This window comes from Tursiops truncatus, chromosome 6 (genome assembly GCF_011762595.2).
Source record: "Tursiops truncatus isolate mTurTru1 chromosome 6, mTurTru1.mat.Y, whole genome shotgun sequence".
In the NCBI taxonomy this organism is placed as follows: domain Eukaryota; kingdom Metazoa; phylum Chordata; class Mammalia; order Artiodactyla; family Delphinidae; genus Tursiops; species Tursiops truncatus.
In genome coordinates, this window is record NC_047039.1 from 5,391,663 (window position 1) to 5,411,145 (window position 19,483).

General features: G+C 39.3%; 1 protein-coding gene across 1 annotated transcript in view; it reads left to right on the forward strand.

Annotated features, from left to right (window-relative positions):
* GALNTL6 (polypeptide N-acetylgalactosaminyltransferase like 6) overlaps positions 1-19,483 on the forward strand; it is a 1,145,577-nt gene that overhangs the window by 383,768 nt on the left and 742,326 nt on the right. The window contains exon 2 of the mRNA XM_033857546.2: positions 5,212-5,320. Within this exon, the coding sequence (XP_033713437.1) occupies positions 5,212-5,320 (109 nt within the window). The remainder of the gene's footprint in view (positions 1-5,211; positions 5,321-19,483) is intronic.

The window sequence follows — 19,483 nt, forward strand, 5'->3', positions numbered from 1 at the left end:
CCTGGTGAAAAGTTAGTCACAATACAGCTCTGCTGAAGTGACAAGAAAAGGGGCTTCCTGCTGAGGGCGGTTTCCTACAAAGAGCTGCTTACAGTGGGCCGGTAGCCCGAGACCTGTCCCTGTGTCCTTCCCACATCAGTAAAATGGGCCCGACACACTGATGATACAGTGTTAACACGTGAAGACTAGCCTCTGCTTCAGCGCACTGCAGACTTTGCCAGAACACCTGTGAGGGAGGGGCTGGGCAGTGAACCCGCAGACAATTCAAGGCACTGCGGTGACGGTTTGGGAATTGCTTGTTCGGGTAAGACATGCATTGTCTCAGCAGCTGTGTTTGAGAAGGTGCAACCTATCTGACCCCTGGAAGAGATGCCAGCCTTTGTAGGGGCTTGGGGAGGGCTTTTATTCCCCACCTGGCATAGTGTATGCATCCGTTTTACTACCTGGTAAAGAAAAGACCTGTGTGGGACTGTGGATCAGGGCAGCAAGCGGCCGTTGAGAAGCCAAAATACCAGGGAAGCAGATTAAAGCTCCGCGCATCTCCCGAGCGGAGCTGCCATTTGAGTTTGATGAATCTGTGACTCCCGGAAGTATGGGTAGGACCCTGTGGCAGGAACAACAGGAGAAGAGAGTTCCCCTAGGATTTTGGTTCCAGTTCTGGAAGGGGGCAGAAGCCAAGTAGCCCTCCAGAGAGCAAAAGACCCTGGCAGTCTACCTCACGCTTCTCCAGGTGGAGCATCCCAGGAGGAAACAGCATGTTGTGGTAGCTTCCCTGCCCATCAAGGGGTGCGTTGAGAAGGCGTTCCATGGATCCCCGCAAACTCCCAGGGTGACGAAGTGGCAGCCTGTCTGCCTGTCCACTGTCTCTAGAAATGCGGATGCTCTTAGGCCCCGTAGAGCCTGTAGATCCCCTATTTTTGTGGCGGTCCCTGCAGCCTGTAGAGAGGAAGTGGGGAAATTTCCGCTGAAACCTGGCATACAGATGGGTCTAGTCGGGGCAACCCAGCCACAGGGGTTTCAGTTGCTCTTCGGCCCAACAATGACACCATCTAGGTGGAAACTGGAAGGGACTGCAGCAGCCGGTGGGCTAGACTCAGACCTGCTGAGCTGGTCATCACCCCTGAGCCCTGGCCGTTAACCCTTGGCCCCAACAGCTGGGCTGTTCTCTAGGGCTTGACCTGATGGTGTGGACAAGGGGAAGCCTAGGGGTGGATGATCATGAATAAGCCCTTGGGGGCCCAGGACGTGCGGAGGGACTTTTATGTTCCCCAGCAAGAACCTGAGGCCGTCGGCACTGTCTTCCACATCCTGGTCTGTGAGGGCCTGACCCACTAGGCTGTCAGGAGGCGATGGTCCAGCTCAGTATGAGCCCTAAAAACTGATCCTTCAGGAGATGCACCAGATGGGCTGCACAGAAAGAGGGGCCACTCGGTGCCTATATGTGTCCCCATCCACCCCTTCCTGGGCAGTCCCCAAGGATGCCGAGTTGCCCTTGAAATACAGTGACTGGTTCACGCAGTAGCAGCGTGTCCTGTGTGTTCTAAACAACCCCAAGGCGGCTGCCAAAGGAGTCTGGGGCCATCCAGCGGAGGAGTTCCCGACAGTTGAGGGATTGGCAAGTTGATCGTATCGGTCCCCTCCGTCCAAGCGAGCATTTTAAATATGCCTCAGCTTGTGAGGACACTGTGTCTGGCTTAACCCGAACTTGCCCTTTTTCCACTCAAACCAGGCAGTTGTTTTTCACCCATTAGGCAATTAGAGAAACTGAATGCCCTGTATGGACGCCATCGTTGGATAGCGATCAGGGGTCATGTTCAAGGGTCATGATGTGCAAGACTGGGTAAAATAACGTGGTATCGGATGGAGGTTCCTTCTCTCCTGTAACTCACGAGCAGCAGGATTGATAGAAGGGAAAAATGGAACGTTAAAGCAGCAGGTTAAATTACTAACAAGTAAAACAGCGTAGCCAGGGGGACTAAGTTACCACTTCGGCTTTGATACATTTGAGCAACCAATCAGTGGGGCCTGTTGCCCCATATTCCAGACTGGGGACCCCTGCCAAAGCACCCAGTACTGTAAAGGTACAGAAATGGTGGAAACACTGGGGACCAGCATGCTGTGGGCCGAGAACACCAAGCCCCATCACACCTGGGACAGGTGCAGCTCCTGGGATTTGCGATGGGATATCCCCCAGGGATGGGTGGGTTACCTCACACCCCTGGGTGAGGGGGAACCACTCAGTCTCCGCTGGGACCCCATTGTCCTGCTGCCAGATGGGACAGTGGAAACGCACCACACCTGGGATGGAAGGTGCACCCTTGAGTGAGGGGAGAAGTTGGGGCCCTGGTCTGGCATCTTTGGCCCCCCGTCTATCTCCTCACGGCTACAAGTGCCCGTCCCCTGGCCAGTGTGTGTGGTATGCACAACCAGGTCACATTCCTAAGGAGCCAGAGGGCACGCTCTGTTTCCCACTGGAACCGCCCTTCGGCTGCAGGACATCATAGCTCACACAGAAGCCCCGACTGCATTCACCTAGCAAGCCTTGAACGAAGCCAACAAGGCTGTCTTTACTGAACACTGAAGTGCCTCTAATGAGGAGGGCTGTCCTCCCAGACAGGATGGCCTTGGACATTGTCCCTGCCTCACAAGGAAGGATCGTCCAGACAGCGCTGTGTGTTCACACCCGATGAGTCTGCTGATGTGTCATCTTTAACCAGTCACAGGAGGACACGAATGAAAGTCCTGCGTGATCAGACCCCAGCCTAGAGGACTCCATACACCAGTGGTTCGAATCCCAGGGCTCTTGGTGGAAACAAATGGTTATGGTTTTGAGAATCATCTTGAACTGTGTCTTCTCTTGCCTGTACCTGTATTGCTGCAGAGGTCTCTGCCTGCAACGCAGTGAGATGGCCGCCTGGAGCCAACTCCAGGCTCAAAAGACCCCTTGCAGACCCGCTCAGGGCACACTGCAAAAGTGAGGTCATGTGAGATTGTAAGAGCCTGTCTCAAGGGGTGGGGTGTTAGAGGAGGTCACCAGGAGGTCATGGCAGCTGGTCCACCTGCCAGGTGGACCTGAGTGATGGGAGGCGCCTCACCCTTCCCCTGTCCTTGGAAGGGACATCTGCCACCCATTCCCAAGGTGGGAACCAGTTTCAAGGATGCAGACTTGAGAGGGTAAAGTGATGTTGAGACTGTCTGGGCTGAATAGTGACTTAACAGGGTCCCTGTTAAGGTCTCTTTATAAACTTTTAAGATTCAGGCATATGGGTGCAGAGATCAAGTTGCCTTGCAGGACAAGCCTCATGTGTAAGTTCCCTGCATATTAAACCCACCCCCTGCCCATCCGGATGGTCTGCCTCTCTCCCTCTCTCCTTGCCCTCCATGTTTCGGGGTGGAGTAGGGGGCTGGCTTGTGAACCAACAGGTAATCAGAGCTTTGCATATTCAGAGTTTACACAAGAACATCTCCAGGTTTCATGGCAAAGTTTATTTTGAAATGATCTATTTTGATCTGAAGGTGATGTTTATTATAAATTGGTGTTATCTAAATCTGTAAGATTTCTACGATTGCTCAGCACTGATCATTGGAAATGCATGGCTGAGACAAAACATGGGTTTTGTATTTTAAAGTTATTTGGTTATTTAAAACTTCCCATTCACAGCTGAGTTTGGGAAAATTTCTAATTAGAAAAGCAATATTGATCAGAAAAAAATGCATGAGGTTTTTTAGTATTGCTATTATAACCCCCAAATTGTTTTATTCCATTTTCTTCTATTTTTATATTTTCTGTTAACTTTTCATCTTTTCTTTCTTGTCATCCTCCTTTAAAATTTTTTCCTTTTTATTCTTAATATTTTATATAAACTCACCATCATCCTTTGTTTATTCCTCTGTTGTTTTCCTGAACTCACCACTATTATGAACATTTTTTAAAAAAAATATACAGATAATAGTCACCTGATCTGGAAAATCTTTCTTCTGATTTAACTACCTTTTTTAATATTAAGTCCATTTTTATTCTTTCAAAACAAGTGGATCCTTTATAAGCTATAAAGATGGATCAAAGGTAGATAATTTTTTCATAAGCACAGTAGTTGTACTGTTTTAAAATAAGAAGTAAGACCTTTTATTTGCCTTGGAAAGGCTCTTAGGGTAAAATTTCCTCACTGAAATTATTCATCTTTTGTTTTAAATTGAAACTTTCAAAAGTGTTCTCTTTATTCTGTTGATGTTTTATTTATTTCCAAAAATGAACCAAATAAAAGGAAATGTGATGTGTGGTATGTGAATATGAAAACACTTATTTTACATTATTTTGACTGTTAAGATTGTGAAAATACATTTCATTCAAAACATTTTTTGTTTATGACCAAAATAAACACCATAAAGAGAGAAGTAGCTTCCGCCCTGCACACAGAAGTCATTTTCAAGGTGACATTAGAATATATTGAATTTTACTAAAGCATAAAACATATTGTGAGTACAGTTGTTGACTTTGTGATAATTTCAACTATAAGCATAACCACGCACCATAATTTGACAGAAATCTAGGTGGTAGGCAGTATTTAATACTTGTGAGGACCACAATGTTGGTCTTAATAGAACTGGCCCAAGTCCTGACTTGGCCCCTGTGGTTTCATTCAAGTTATTTTACTTCTCTGGGACTTCGATTAATTAGCAGAAAAATGAAGGTTTACAACTGAAGACTATATAAAGGCTGAAGGATCTTCTATACACAGAGTATCCAACTTAGTACCTGGGACACAGTGAGCATTCAATAAATGCTTGCTAATGTTGTCACCAGGCCATTCAAATATACTTGATCAAAACAAGTAAAATTGTACAAATCACAAACAAAAGTATTGCCATGATACAAAATCAATACTACTACTATTTACACGTGGGGCAAGTGAAAACAACTAGGCATTTCTGCTCGGACGAGGTGGTACACTAAATTATTAACGTCTCTGGGTGAAATCAAATTGGAAATGGTAGGTGCTGTGTGAGACACATGCTCTTATTTTTAAAACGGAGAAAGGTTTTAAAATGTGTGTTCATCTGGTCACCAGCAGCAGCTTCCTTTTCAGTAGACTGAGGAAGACCACTTATTCGAGTGTTTCTTGATTGCCTGTGATGTGCGTGGCTGTGTTTACCTGCCATGCGAAAGGAAATACCTCCTTTTTATGCTCTGAATACTTTCCTTTTCCACAGACATTTCCACTGGGCCTGGGAGATGGGCAATTCTATGCATGGACAGATGGTTTAAGAAGAAAGGACTGGCATGACTATGGGAGCATTCAGAAAGAGGCTATGCGCTCAGGTATGGAGTTCAGTGTACCCCAAAGTGCTACTTTGCTTTGTCACTTACAGGATCTCTCATTGGTGTTTCTTCTGCACCCAGTAAGGTAGGTTTCATGGGGACATTGGAGGTCAACTCTGGGCAGAACCAAAACAATTTCAAATTTCAGAGAGAGAAAAAAATAATGAATACCGTTTATAATATGAGCTGAACAGAGGTCATTTGAGTTTTAGAAATCTGCCGTGCTTTATACTTCCAGAGTGTCTTTCAATCATTTCTGTGGGTATCTTGGATTTATTCATGAGACTTGACTTGGAACACATGTTATCTTGAGCTAGATTCGCTCCTTAGGGCTGTGGTGTATCTAACTGGCTGGGCCAAGGATGGAAGGAGGACCGCAGTTCTAGACACTTGGCAGGTGGATCAGGAGAGCCAGGGACCTGAAGTTGGCCATACCTGGGCAAACGAACAGGCAGTTCAGTGGGATCCAGTAGGTCTGCTATGCATAGCAGATTCTAGTCTTAGGCTAGGGATAGAGGAAACATTTTACTTCTTGGAAAAGTAACAGGAAAAATTATGTCCTTCTAGGAGGACTTAGGTTGTTGGAAACCGGGATTCAGAAGGGTATAGATGTAATAACCGAGTGAAGGTAATAACCTTCACTGATGATAGGAAGTCCATATTCTATTATTCAACCAAAGGAGCTCTGTTGGGTTTTTTGTTTGTTTTTTTGTTTTGTTTTGGTTTTTGGTTTTTTTTGTCATGGTGAGGATATCACAGAAATTGAGAAGCTATGGTTTGGTAAAGACATCTTAGCAACACGGAAATGGTGCATCCCAGGTCAAATCAGCAGCAGAATCACGAGTAGCCCCAGGCTGAGGTTCTCCTGGCCAGCCTTCCTCCTGACTTCTCTCCCCAGGAAGACAGGAGTGAGATATTCAGATAGTTATGACAGTGTTCAGGGCTTTGGTTGTTCTCAGCTCTGGATCAGGTGTGCTTGACTTAATTAGAGTCTTCCATTTTCTTCTTTCATTCCTTTCCTCCAAATAAGACTGTCCCCTACCCCCCTGCTTGTCATAAGAATGTTCCGTGTCCCTCAGACCATCAGCCTCTTCCATATGACATCATCCCTCCAACCTTGGCATGACTCCGTGAACAGTGACAAAGGCAAGCTCCTTACCAGAATCCTTACGTTTCCAGTCCTCTGATCTTTTTTCTCTATTTGCTTGATCAGCCCTGTACTCATCCAACCATCTGTTTCTTTTTTTAACCACAAGATGCTGAAAGTTTGGGGAGATGTTCTCATAATCTAACCACAAGTTAGTAATAATAATACAAATAGTAATAATTGAATAGATGTTTTGTACTAGGAGCTTTGTATATGTATTTTATTTAAATTTCACAATAACTTTGATAGATAGGTATTATAATCCCCAATTTGTAGAAAGAAAAAAGGAAAGAAAAAGAAATGAGTTCTTAAGAATTCATGAAATATTATCCAAGGTCAAACAGCCAATAATTTGTAGAGAGAGATTGAAAGGTCGTCTTATGCTCCATTACACCCCACTATCAGACATCGAATGATAATATTTGGGCAAAATGAAGTAATGGCAAGAGAACATACGGGAGAGAGACACACCTGGGTTCATATCCTAGCTTTTCTGTGTAAATGGCAAGTCAGTTTGTCTGTCTGATGTTCTACTTTGCAGAATTGCTATAAGAATCAAAGATACTATAAAGTAATTGGCCAATTATTTGCACATATTATAAACTCCACCAATGATAACTGTAATTATTTTTCCATCTAAGTTACTTTCACTTGATTTGATGTGCCTATCCTTTGCTTGTGCCAGTGAGTTTTGGACACAAAATCCAACACTTCACATTTATTTCTGCTACGTACTACCCTTTCTGCCTCCTGGAAAAATGTACCTTTAATTTTCTCATCAGAGCTCAGGGCAAGGGAAATTGACCTACAAAGAAAATTGGTGATAAAACAAGTTTCCTAAAGAACAAATTTTGTGTGCAATTAAAATACTTTTAAATGCTAGTATGTATGATTCACTGGAAGATACATGAAAAGTGCAATAGACTATACTTTATCATTTTTAAAAAATACCGTAGAATATAACCTAAATAAAATATGCACACACAAACGCACTTGCAGTTATAAAGTCAAAATAAGATAAACGTCTCTGTTCCCAATAAGCAGGCCAAGAAAAAGGGTCCTTGGTACTATTCTGTCTCCTCCAAGTCTTGAAATTTGTGTTCACTCTTACTTTTCTCTGTAATTTCTTACGTCTAAACAAATATTGTTGCATTTTGCCTATGTTTGGACTTTATCTAAACATTGAATCATATAGTATGGCTTCTTTCATTCAAAATTATTTTTGAGATCCATTCTTGTGTGTGCACTTCTAGTTGATTTGTTGTAACTGTTGTTTAATTTTCTTTATTTTTTATATAAACTTTTCAAATCTTTAAACTCCTAGGTTTTTTAAAACATGTATTATGACAGTGGTCTCATTGTACCATTCTATCCCCTCCCTTCACCCGAACTAAATATAAAATCATTTTTACCAGTAAAGCAGATAACTTTTAATGAAATGGGTGAACTCCAAAATGGAAATTATAAGACTTCAAAAGATTATTTTTTTCCCCACCACCATCCTCCCCCCACCCCCCCGCTTTCCCCCCGTGGTGTCCATACATTTGTTCTCTACATCTGTGTCTCTATTTCTGCGTTGCAAACCAGTTCATCTGTACCATTTTTCTAGGTTCCACATAATATGCATTAACATACAATATTTGTTTTTCTTTTTCTGACTTACTTCCCTCTGTATGACAGTCACTAGGTCCATGAACGTCTCTACAAATAACCCAATTTCGTTGCTTTTTATGGCTAATATTCCATTGTATATATGTACCACATCTTCTTTATCCATTCGTCTGTCGATGGGCATTTAGGTTGCTTCCGTGACCTGGCTATTGTAAATAGTGCTGCAATGAACATTGGGGTGCATGTGTCTTTTTGAATTATGGTTTTCTCTGGGTGTATGTCCTGTTGTTTAATTTTCCACAATGGTTTCCACTTTGTAAACATTCTGAGAGTTCCCAGGTTTGGGTTATGTATGACGCTGCTCTAAGTGTTTTTGCGCATGGTTCTGGGATAGAGACAATATTTTCTTAGGGTACATATTTAATAGTAGAATTTGCACGTCTGAGGAATGCACGTTTCAGTTATATTATGTGGTACGTGACAAACCGTTTTTCAAAGTTGATATGCTGATTTCACTCCAATCAGTAATGGATGGAACTCCCATTGCTCTGCATCCTGTCAACACTTAATATTACTGTCTGATTTTTCATTTTTCTCAATTTTGTAGTATGAAATAATCACTCATTGTCACATAAATTTGCATATTACTAATTTTAATGCAGTTGATCTCTTATTTATGCTTGTGGGCCATTTGTGCCTTCTCTTAGGTAAAAGTCCTATTCATTTCTATTTCCAGTTTTTTGATTTCTTGTTCTTATTGATCCACAGAGTGCTCTTAATTTTTTTGAATAATATCCTTCATCAGTTGTACATGGTGAAAATATCTTATCCCACATTTTGTATATTTTTTTAAAAAACTCTATATATTGCCTAATGAGTAGAAGTTCTTAATTTTGTTTTAGTCAAATTTACAAATAATTTTTAAAGGATAGGCTTAATTGCTGTTCTACATTGTCTTTTTAAGCTTGAGAATTTTACCTTTTACATTTAGGTCTTAAATGCAGCTCATCTTGATTTTTATATCATGTGAGGTAGGGGCCCAATATTTCTTTGGGTTTTACCTAGTTAGATATCCAATCAACAGCACCATTTATTAGAAAATGTATCTTTTCCCACATCGATCAGCAGTGTTGACTCTATTATAAAAAGTTTCCATATTTGTGTGTTCTCATTCTGGTTTCTCAGTTCTGTTCCGTGAGTGAAAAACTTTGAGCTAATGAAATAATATCTTATGTATTATATCTTTATAACAATTGTGGATATCTGGTAAAGTTCATTCTGCTTTCTTTGCTTTTCTTCTTGGGAATATTTTGCCAATCTTTTTTTTTTTTTTTTTTTTTTTGCGGTACGCGAGCCTCTCACTGTTGCGGCCTCTCCTGTTGCGGAGCTCAGGCTCAGCGGCCATGGCTCACGGGCCCAGCCGCATGTGGGATCTTCCCTGACTGGGGCACGAACCCGTGTCCCCTGAATCAGCAGGCAGACTCTCAATCACTGTGCCACCAGGGAAACCCTGCCAATCTTAACATTAGGATTTTCTTTAAACTTTTAGATTCAACTTGTCAGACTTCATGCACAATATGCACATACACACAGAATATTGGAATTTTAGAATTGTATTAAGTCTGTTGATAAATTAGGGAATAATTTACATTTTTTCCAATATTAAATTATTCATTCCATGGTATATCATTATATTTCTTGGTGCTTATTTGTTGTCTTTAGGGGTGTGTTTGTAATTTGATTCTCAGACATTTTCAGTGTTATTCCTAGAATACTAACATTATATGGGTATTGAGCATGTTGTTGATCTTATTGAAGTTCTGAACTATTTGTAGCTGGTATAGAGAAAGGTTAATCATTTTTAAATATAAACCCAAATTTGGAAAACATTCTAAACTCTTTTATGAATTATAATCATTTACCCTTAAGTTATTTTGGATTGTTAGTGTAGATACTCATAATATCTATAAGTAGTGACAGTGTTCAAAATTTTTTCCATCCTAGACCTTATAATTTTAGTTATTTTTACTCTGTTTCTGCACTGGCTAGGAACTCGAGTATCATGTTGTCCAGTGGGTATTGGTGGCTGCTTTTGATTTGTTAAGGTTCTGACAATAGCAAATTAGGTATTTGTGTTAGCATTTAATCTACTTAATGAAAATGTACTGTACACTGTTCACTAGGCCTTCTGGATATGACTTTCTGAGAGTTTTACTCTTTTTACACCTAAATGAATGTTGATTTTAATCAAAATTTTTTTTGTTTGCATGTATTGAAATAAGATATATTTTCTCCTTTATATTTTTGAGTATGTTGTATCTATTGGTTTCTAATAGAAATCAAACTTTGAAATTACGGGCTAAATCTGACTTTTTATTACTGGATTTAGTTTGCTACTATTTTAGCAATTTCACATCTTTACTCATGAGTGAATATCGGCCATGAATTTTTCTTTCTCATAGAATCCTTGTCAAGTTTTGGTAACAATGTAATGATGGTTTCATAAAATGACTCGACTAATACCTCTCATCTTTCTACACTTTGTAATTGCTTGTGGTATATTAGAATTATTTATTTACTAAGACTTAATGATCCTCTTGTGGGTGAAGATTATCTGGACTGGACTTCTCTTGGAGCAAAGATTTTTCATTCCTGGGTTAAAATGTTCCTATTTATTAACACATTTATTCATAACATCCTCTTATTAAAGTGTTATAATGTCTGTCATGCTTAAATTTATGTTGCTTTTTCTTTCAAATATCATTTGTCATTTTTCCTTAACTTATTACACTAGGAAATTGTCAATTTTATTAATTATGTCAAAAACCAATTTTTGACATAGTTCATCTTATCTATTGTGTTTTTCTCATTGATTTACATTCATATTTATTACTTCTTTTCTTTGACTTTTACTATATTTTTCTAAATTAGAAAATTAGATTCATACTTCCTTAATTTCAGCCTTCTTCTGTTGTAGAATAAGCATCTAGGACTCTAAATTTCTTTCCAAGCACTGCTTTAAGTACGTCACACTGGTCTGTGGTTTGATGTTTTATATTTGTTTGTTATGTTTTAATTATATCGTTTTGGTTATGTTTTCAAATGTCTGTCCTACTAAATAAACACTGAAAATATCTTAAAAATATGAAAATCCAGAAACTACTTCCTGATGAGATCTCAATAATCTTTATAAAAGTGTATTAGCATACTATACCAGATGCATTTTATCAAATGTCTTTGTTACTGTTTTTATTGATGTTGTTAGTTTATGTTTTGTTTTGACAGTTACATCTTTGTGGCATATTTGATAATTTTTGAAATATCAGGTATTTTAAGTAATCGTTTTTATATAAGCAGGTGGAATATGGGGGAAAGGAGGTAGTTGAGTTATGAGGAAATGGTGAAGATGCTTCCACCTTTGAGAAAAATGGAGAGTTGTTTTTTTTTTTTTAATTAATTTTTATTGGAGTTTAGTTGCTTTACAATGTTGGGTTACTTTCTTGCTTTACAGCAAAGTGAATCTGTCATACATATACATATATCCCCTCTTTTTTAGATTTCCTTCCCATTTAGGTCACCACAGAGCATTGAGTAGAGTTCCCTGTGCTCTACAGTAGGTTCTCATTAGTTATCTATTTTATACATAGTAGTGTATATATGTCAGTCCCAATCTCCCAATTCATCCACTCCCCTTCCCCCTTGGTAACCATAAGTTTGTCCTCTGCATCTGTGACTTTATTTCTGCTTTGAAAATAAATTCATCTTATTTGAACTTTGCAAATAAGTTCACCTGTACCATTTTTCTAGATTCCACATATAAGTGATATTGTACGATATTTGTTTTTCTCTTTCTGACTTACTCCACTCTGTATGACAATCTCTGGGTTCATCCACATCTCTGCAAATGGCACTACTTTGTTCCTTTTTATGGCTGAGTAACATTCCATTGTATATATGTACCACATCTTCTTTATCCATTCCTCTGTTTATGGACATTTAGGTTGCTTCCATGTCCTGGCTCTTGTAAATAGTGCTGCAGTGAACATTGGGATGCATGCATCCTTTTGAATTATGGTTTTCTCTGGATATATGCCTAGGAGTGGGATTGCTGGGTCTTATGGTAGTTCTGTTTTTAGTTTTTTAAGGAACCTCCATACTCTTCTCCATAGTGGCTGTACCAATTTACATTCCCACCAACAGTGTAGGAGGGTTTCCTTTTCTCCACACCCTCTTCAGCATTTATTGTTTGAAAGTTTTTTGATGATGACTGTTCTCACAGGTGTGAGGTGATAACTCATTGTACTTTTTGATTTACATTTCTCTAATAATTAGTGATGTTGAGCATCTTTTCATGTATTTGTTGGCCACCTGTATGTCTTTTTGGAGAAATGTCTATTTAGGTCTTCTGCCCAGTTTTTGATTGGGTGGTTTGGTTTTTTTGATATTGAGCTGCATGAGCTGTTTATAGATTTTGGAGATTAATCCCTTATCATTTGCTTCATCTGCAAATGTTTCCTCCCATTCTGAGGGTTGTCTTTTGTTTATGGTTTCCTTTGCTGTACAAAAGCTTTGAAGTTTCATTAGGTTGCATTTGTTTATTTTTGTTTTTATTTTCATTACTCTAGGTGGTGGGTCAAAAATATCTTGCTGTGATTTATGGCAAAGAGTGTTCTGCCTGTATTTTCCTCGAAGAGTTTTATAGTATCCAGCGTTAAATTTAGGTCTTTAATCCATTTTGAGTTTATTTTTGTGTATGGTGTTAAGGAGTGTTCTAATTTCATTCTTTAACGTGTAGCTGTCCAGTTTTCCCAGCACCACTTATTGAAGAGACTGTCTTTTCTCCATTGTATATTCTCGCCTCCTTTGTCATAGATTAGGTGGCCATAGGTGTGTGGGTTTATCTCTGGGCTTTCTATCCTGTTCCATTGATCTATATTTCTGTTTTTGTGCCAGTACCGTACTGTCTTGATTACTGTAGCTTTGTGGTATAGTCTGAAGTCAGGGAGCCTGATTCCTCCAGCTCTGTTCTTCTTTCTCAAAATTGCTTTCTCTATTCGGGGTCTTTTGTGTTTCCATACAAAGTGTACAATTTTTTGCTCTAATTCTGTGAAAAATGCCCTTGGTAATTTGACAGGGATTGCATTGAACCTGTAGACTGCTTTAGGTTGAGAAAATGGAGAGTTCTTGCATGAAAAAATACATATAAAAGGAGCAATTGAAGGATAGATTCCCAGACCTTAGGTGTAACTTAGAGTTCTTTTCTGGTACCTCTGTGCCCTTAGAGTTATAGTAAATTATAAGAATTTAAAAAAATTTGTTACAAGAATTCTAACTAATGTTTTTAAAAAAGCACAGTTTCTATTATTTCATAATCTTTGTTTGGGGAGTAGCATTAACCAAACCAATTTACCCATAGATGAATAATATCCAACGTTCCATTTCAGGTTCAGGAAGGCTTCCCAGAAAAGGTAAACCAAATTTTCAAGATAAAGTCATATCCTGATATAGATACATTTGTGCTTTCATCCAAGTAATTTTCTGAATGCTCTTTCTCATTATTTCCTATGAACCCAGTCATATTTTAGGCGTTTTTTTCTAATCATATATCTTATATATGATCCCATTATATTTCATTTAGTTAGTTTCACATCATTTGAGAATTTATTGATGTTAGATTTTATCTCTTAACGGTTTAGCTCTCCTTTTGAGTTTTATTGTATCACAAAATTGATAAGCATGCTTGTTGAACAGTCATTCAAATTATTTATAAAAGTTGAATGGAAAGAACTGAAATACAGATTCTTTTGATATAATATGATGAAAGATGGTGTGTAAATTGATATTGACCCATTATTCAGTAAGCACTGGGTATAATCATTATAGCAACTAAAGAGATACCCAGCTGACATCGCTCCATATACAATTTTTTTTAAATACCATATATTTCTGAAATAAAGATAAACCCTGCCTGTGGCATTTCCCTGAACTATGAACCTAATAACTTCTGCTGGATGTTGACAAGAAAGTGCAATTAGTATAGGTAGCTGTTTCTTAATTAATATGTAATGTTCCTGAATTCTCATGACATATTTTTGAAGTCATCCATCCAGAGTGATGCAGGGGTGTGTGTGCATGGGCACACTTGCACATGTGATTTGTGAAATCATTAGACCCCTGATTTGTATTTGTAGAGAGCACCTATTTATAGTTTTGAAATTTTAAGATTTTTCTTGTCCAGTCTTCTTTTTATTCTAACTCAGAGTTTCACTGTGTTTATCACTGTATTTTTGGATTTCAGTATGTGTGAACTCAACATGAAAAAAGCTGTTTTCAACCTTTGTATTCTCTCTCTCTCTTTGAAATAGTTTATATCCTCATTTAATCACAATCAATTCCTGCATCCCACTATATGCCTCAGGAATCCTGTGCAATTATATTTAACTTCTCACTGTTTCCAATTGCTTAGTTGTACTTACAGGTTCGACTAGTCAAGGCTTTTACTATCTTGTCATTTTAATAATTTGTTCATTCACTTATTTGACAAATACTTCTAAATGTCACTATATTTCAAATACTGCTCCAACGTCTGGAAGAAAGAGATGGAGAAAAATGAATTCCAGTGGCTGCTGTATAGTGAGAGCATAGTTGCAGGGGCTTTCACTCCAGCCATGACACCATGGTTGTCACGGTGCCATGACGTGACCTGGTTATTGACACCTTGGCTATTCGAATCCTGACCATTAATCTCTCTTGCCTAAACTATTTCAGTGGCCTCTTCACTGATCTCCCTGCCCCGCTGTCAGCTCTTCAAGTTACAGCCAGAGCAATCTTCTAAAAATATGTATCAGGTCATTTCACTCCTCTGCTGCAAAGCATACAAGGCCCAGTCATCGTATCCAAAATGTACTCCAAGTCCCTTCCATAAGTATGAGATATGGCATGGTCCCCCCCCCGACCCAGGGCTCTGTCCTTCTCTCCTGCTGGTCGATGCACAGTCTCTCCACTGGCCGTGTTGTCCTCTTTGTTTTCCCTCGAGGATGATAAATACCTTCCAGGACTTTTCACTTGCTGTTCCTGCTGCCTGGACCAAACACTTGTGTGTATCTTCACGGCCCAGCCCCCCCTTCCTTAAGGTCATGAGACAATATATCACCTGCTTTGATATGACTGCCAATCACCATGTTATCATAGAGCGAAAAGTCCTTTTCATTCTCTCTCCATCACTTGGCCCTACCTAATATTTATAGCACTCATCCTTCTATCTATATTTGTACACATATGCATTTATTTAATGAGTTAAAAAGTTGCTGTTCCCTGAGTTAGAGTCACTTACCCAAGGGCTCTAAGTCACATTAGCTTGAATCATTTGAATTAGGCTTTTTAAATAATGACTCTCCGGTATTAGGAAAATACTGTGAGCATGGCTGCTATTTTTGTCTCCTGGAGATTGCATCCCAGGCCCCCTTAAACCTCAAAATCTGAGTTCCTAAGGGGTCATACTAATCAGTCTGAATGTCCATCACAAAACATCTGAAAGGTCTGAACTAAAACGCTATTTGAGAGGTAAGAAAGTGCCATGCTTTAAAATGATTCACATTAGGCTTTCCTCGGTTCCTTCAAACAAGAGCTCCCTTTATTGCTGATCAGGGAGCCGTTTTGCTCTTAAACGTCTTTATTCGACATAATTGAACAAGATTGCCCACAAAACAGAATGGGAAACAAATGTGCTCCATCTGGGAGAGCCTGTAACTACTTTGCTTTCAGAAAGTACAAAATGGTAGTTTTGTTGTAAGTACCCGTGGCTCCTGGTCGTCTTTTATTGATGCCTCATGTCTTCCTTTTTTTTCCCCTGTGCTATACAGTAGGTCCTTAGTAGTTATCTGTTTTATACATAGTAGTGTGTATATGTCAATGCCAATCTCCCAGTTTATCCCTCCCCCACCCTTTCCTCTTTGGTAACCGTAAGTTTGTTCTCTACATCTTTGACTCCATTTCTGTTTTGTAAATAAGTTCCTTTGTACCATTTTTTTAGAGTCCACATATAAGCGATATCATTCACGTCTCTTAAAAAGAGTATCTGGCATCTTTTTTGTTACTACAAACAATGAACATTAATGAATTAATGAAAAATGAAACATTACTGAATAATGTTTATTGTTAATAATTTAGTATAATTGATACATCTATGATGTGTTATCAGTAAATTTCATAATGAGATTTGCTGGAAGGTGGTCAACTTTGGGAATATTGCCCAAATCACATTCATTATTATTCATTAGATTCAAATGAACTTTTAATGCAATATTTCCTTTGACACTCATTGTATAGTAATGAAAACGTAAACTGGAACTGAAAAGATGGAGAGCATTCTGTGGAGATGTATCATTTACGTGGTTAATAACAGAACAGAATTTAGCTGAAACTGAAGTGAGTGACAGTTACCTAGGGAAAAATACCTTCAATATCACAATATGAAAAGAGCAGTGTAGAAATATCTCAGGAGATTTGTTAAACTGCGCTCAGTTTGTGTTAAAAAAAAAAGACAAAATTAACTTTTAAAAATAATTCACTCTAACCATATGTTGCAGAAGTTGAAATATCAACTTCCCATGGGCAAGTGTGCGTGGGATTAATTAGCCATTTTTTCCTCATTAGTAGAATGTGGTTTAATGGTCATGCTTATTACAGAGTTATTTTAAGTGTTAATTAAGTTATTTAAGTAAACTGAGCTGTAGTGTATACTCAATATATGGATATCTGTAGGCATGCGGACCTTGTTTTATTGTACCTGGCAAATATTATGCTTTTTGGAAACTGAACATTTGTGGCAACCCTGCTTTGAGCAAGTCTATTGGCACCATTTGTCCAACACATTTGCTCATTTCCCGTCCCTGTGTCACATTTGGTAATTCCCACAATATTTTAAACATTTTTATTATTATTGTGTTTGTCACGGTGACCTATGATCAGTGATCTCTGATGTTCTTGTTATATTTGTTTGTGGGGCACCGTGGACCACTGCACCCATACAAGATAGGGAACTTCATCAGTAAATGTTGTGTGTTCTCACTGCTCCATGGCCACCCATTCCCATCCTTCTCCCTCCCTCGGGCCTCCCTATTCCCTGAGACACAACAGTACTGAAATTAGGACAGTTAGTAACCCCAGAATGGCCTCTAAGTGTTCAAGTGAAAGGAAGAGGCCCATGTCTCTTTAAGTCAAAAGCTAGAAATGATGAAGCTTAGTGAGGAAAGCATGTCAAAATCCAAGACAGGCTGAAAGCTAAGCCTCTGTGCCAAACAGTCAGCCAAGCTGTGAATGCAAAGGAGAAGTTCCTGACGGAAATGAAAAGCGCTGCTCCAGTGAACACATGAATGATAAGAAAGCGAAACGGCCGTACTGCTCATATGGAGAAAGCCTTACTGATCTAGGTAGATGATCAAACCAGCCACAACATTCCCTTGAGTCAAAGCCTAATGGAGAGCAAGGCCCTAACTCTCTTCAATTCTCTGAAGGCTGAGAGAGGTGAGGAAGCTGCAGAAGAAAAGTTTGAAGCAATAGAGGTTGGTTCATAGGTTGAAGGACAGGAGCCATCTCCATGACATAAGAGTTCAAGGTAAAGCAGCAAATGCTGTTGGAGAACCTGCAGCCAAGTTATCCAGGAGATCCAGCTAAGATAAAGAATGAGATGACAGATTTTCAATGTAGATGAGATAGCCTTCTGTTGGAAGAAGATACCGTCTAGGACTTTCACAGCAAGGGAGGAGAAGTCAACGGCTGGCTTCAGAGCTTCAGAGGACAGGCTGACTGTCTCATTAGCAGGTGATGCACCTGGTGATGTAAGTGGAACCCAGTGCTCATTTACGAATCCAAAACTCTTGGGCCCTTAATTATGCTAAATCTACTCTGTCTGTACTCTATAAGTGGAAAGACAAAGCCTGGATGACAGCACTTCTGTTTACAACATAGTTTACTGAATATTTTAAGCCTACTGTTGAGACATACTGCTCAGAAAAAATAGATTCAAATATTACTGTGCTTTGAGTAGGCACCTGGTCACCCAAGAGCTATGACGGAGATGGACAACTTTATTCTCATGCTAGCACAACATCGACTCTGCAGCCCATGGATCAAGGAGCAATTTTGACTTTCAAGCCTTATTATTTAAGAAATACATTATGTAAGGCTATTGATGCCATAGATAACGATTCCTCTGATGGATGTTAGCAAAGTCAATTGAAAATCTTCTGAAAAGGATTCATCATTCTAGATGCCATTAAGAACATTTGAGGTTCATAGGAAGAGGTCAAAATATCAACATTAACAGGAACGTGGAAGAAGTCGATTACTTTGAGGGGTTCAAGACTTCAGTGGAGGAAATGACTGCAGATGTGGTAGAAAGAGCAAGTGAACTAGAATTAGAAGTGGAGCCTGAAGATGTGGCTGCATGGCTGCTATCTCATGACAAAACTAATGAATGAGGAGTTGCTTCTTGTAGATGAGCAATGAAAGTGGTTTCTCAAGATGGAGTCTACTCCTGGTGAAGATGCTATGAAAATTGTTGAAATGACAACAAAGGATTTAGGCTATGACATAAACTTAGTGGATAAAGCAGCAGCAGGGTTTGAGAGAATGGACTCCAGTTTTGAAAAAGTGCTGCTGTGGGTAAAGTGCTATCCAACAGTATGTCATGCTGCAGAGAAATCGTTCATGAAAGGAAGAGTCAATGGATGTGGCAGACTCCATTGTTGTTTATTTTAAGAAACTGTCACAGCTACCCCAGCCTTCAGCTGCCCTGACCAGTCAGCAGCCGTCAACATCCAACATCAAGGCAGGACCCTCCACCAGCAAAAAGATGATGACTCGCTGAAGGCTCAGATGATGGTTAGCATTCTTTAGCAGTAAAGTAGTTTTAAAGTTTGTTCTTTGTTTTTTCAGACATAATGCTGTTATACACTTAATAGATCACAGTACAGTGTAAACATAACTTTTAAATGCACTGGGAAACCAAATATTTTGCGTGATTTGCTTTACTGTGATAGTCACTTTATTTTGGTTGTCTGGAACCAAACCCACAGTATGTCTGGGGTTTGCCTGTGTTCACATAACCTTGATTCCTATGACTATGTGATTAGAGATTGAATCACCTAGTCATAATTTTTCTCATGCCTTCAGATCTCATCAGTTGACACAAAGTCTCACCAAAACACTTCCCTAGGGTGTCCATATTTATTTATACTTCAAGTAACACTATCTTTAGGATTTCTTATTACAGACATTTTGTGAGCATCTTCCCCAAACCTGTTTGTCTCTCGGTATTGTTTTTATCCCTTGTCAAAAACATCTTTCCTATGGTGGTAGCTGTGGTTATTCTCAAATTTTTTCTGCCTTTAAACGCCCCCTAT